Below are 1,372 nucleotides of genomic sequence, written 5' to 3'. Positions count from 1 at the left end.
CAAGTGTATCGAGAGTTATGGTCTCGATCCCGCGTATTATTACACATTACCAGGATTCACGTGGGACGCCATGCTTAAACATACACGTATAAATTTCGAACTCCTCACGGACATTGATATGGTCATGTTTATCGAGCGCGGTATACGTGGCGGTCTGAGTCAATGCTCCAGTAGATATGCGCAGGCTAACAACAAATATATGCACTCGTATGATCCATCGAAAGCTTCCTCATACTTGATGTACTTTGACGTAAATAATCTATATGGATGGGCAATGTGTCAACCATTGCCATACGCTGAATTTCGATGGGTCGACGATGTTGCAGATTTTGACTTTAGTGCGATCGCCTCGGACTCGCCCACGGGTTACATTCTCGAGGTCGATCTCGAGTACCCACAAAGTATACACAGCGAGCACACTGACCTACCGTTCTGTCCAACGCGCGATAAGCCGCCTGGCAAGCGGCAGGCAAAACTTCTGGCGACTCTATATTGCAAGAAGCGTTACGTCATTCACTATCGCAACCTGCAGCAATGTACGCGTCATGGTCTTCGCGTCACAAATATACATCGCGTACTACAATTCGCGCAATCCGCGTGGCTCCGCGATTATATTGAACTAAATACGCAATTTAGAACGCTTGCCAAGAACGATTTTGAGAAAAATTTGTATAAATTGATGAACAACGCGGTATTCGGCAAAACTATGGAAAATGTACGAAATCGCGTCAATGTAAAATTAATAACTAAATGGGAAGGACGATACGGCGCGGAGGCAATGATTGCAAAACCAAATTTCCATAGCCGAAGCATCTTTTCGGAAAATCTGATAGCTGTTGAATTGCGCAAACTCGAAGTGAAATTCGACAAGCCGATCTACGTAGGTATGTGCATTCTCGACATATCTAAAGTCTGTTTGTACGAATTTCATCACGAGTACATGTTACCTTTATATCGCGACAGATGTAAAATTATGTACACCGACACAGATAGTCTTATATATCACATCCAGTGCGAGGACGTGTACGAGACGATGAAACGTGATATTCATAGATTTGACACGAGCGATTATCCGGCAGATAACGCGTACGATATTCCACATGCTAATAAAAAAGTGCCAGGTTTAATGAAGGATGAAAATAATGGTGCGATAATGACGGAATTCGTCGGGCTCAGAGCGAAGATGTACGCGTTGAGGGTAGACGGTAAGAAAGATACAAAGAAGGCTAAAGGCGTAAAGAGTAACGTGGTAGCGCGATCGATAACGTTCGACGATTACACGCGGTGTCTCAATGATGAGATAGAAATGACTCGCCAACAGACTTGTATAAGATCGAAGCTGCATGAGGTGTACACTGTAGCCGAAACGAAA

General features: G+C 44.0%; 1 protein-coding gene across 1 annotated transcript; it reads left to right on the top strand.

Annotated features, from left to right (window-relative positions):
• Nucleotides 1-8: 8 nt before the first annotated feature.
• Nucleotides 9-1,360, top strand: LOC105556005 (the record flags this gene model as incomplete). The annotated part of the gene is made up of 1 exon (XM_012003062.1): nt 9-1,360. A coding segment is annotated over exon 1 (1,290 nt), but the record flags the coding sequence as incomplete, so codon positions are not given.
• Between the last annotated feature and the right edge of the window lie 12 nt (nt 1,361-1,372).

The sequence above is a fragment of the Vollenhovia emeryi genome, unplaced genomic scaffold (genome assembly GCF_000949405.1).
Source record: "Vollenhovia emeryi isolate VEMERY1.0 unplaced genomic scaffold, V.emery_V1.0 DF949205.1, whole genome shotgun sequence".
Lineage (NCBI taxonomy): Eukaryota > Metazoa > Arthropoda > Insecta > Hymenoptera > Formicidae > Vollenhovia > Vollenhovia emeryi.
This window is presented reverse-complemented; position numbering and strand designations above follow the sequence as displayed.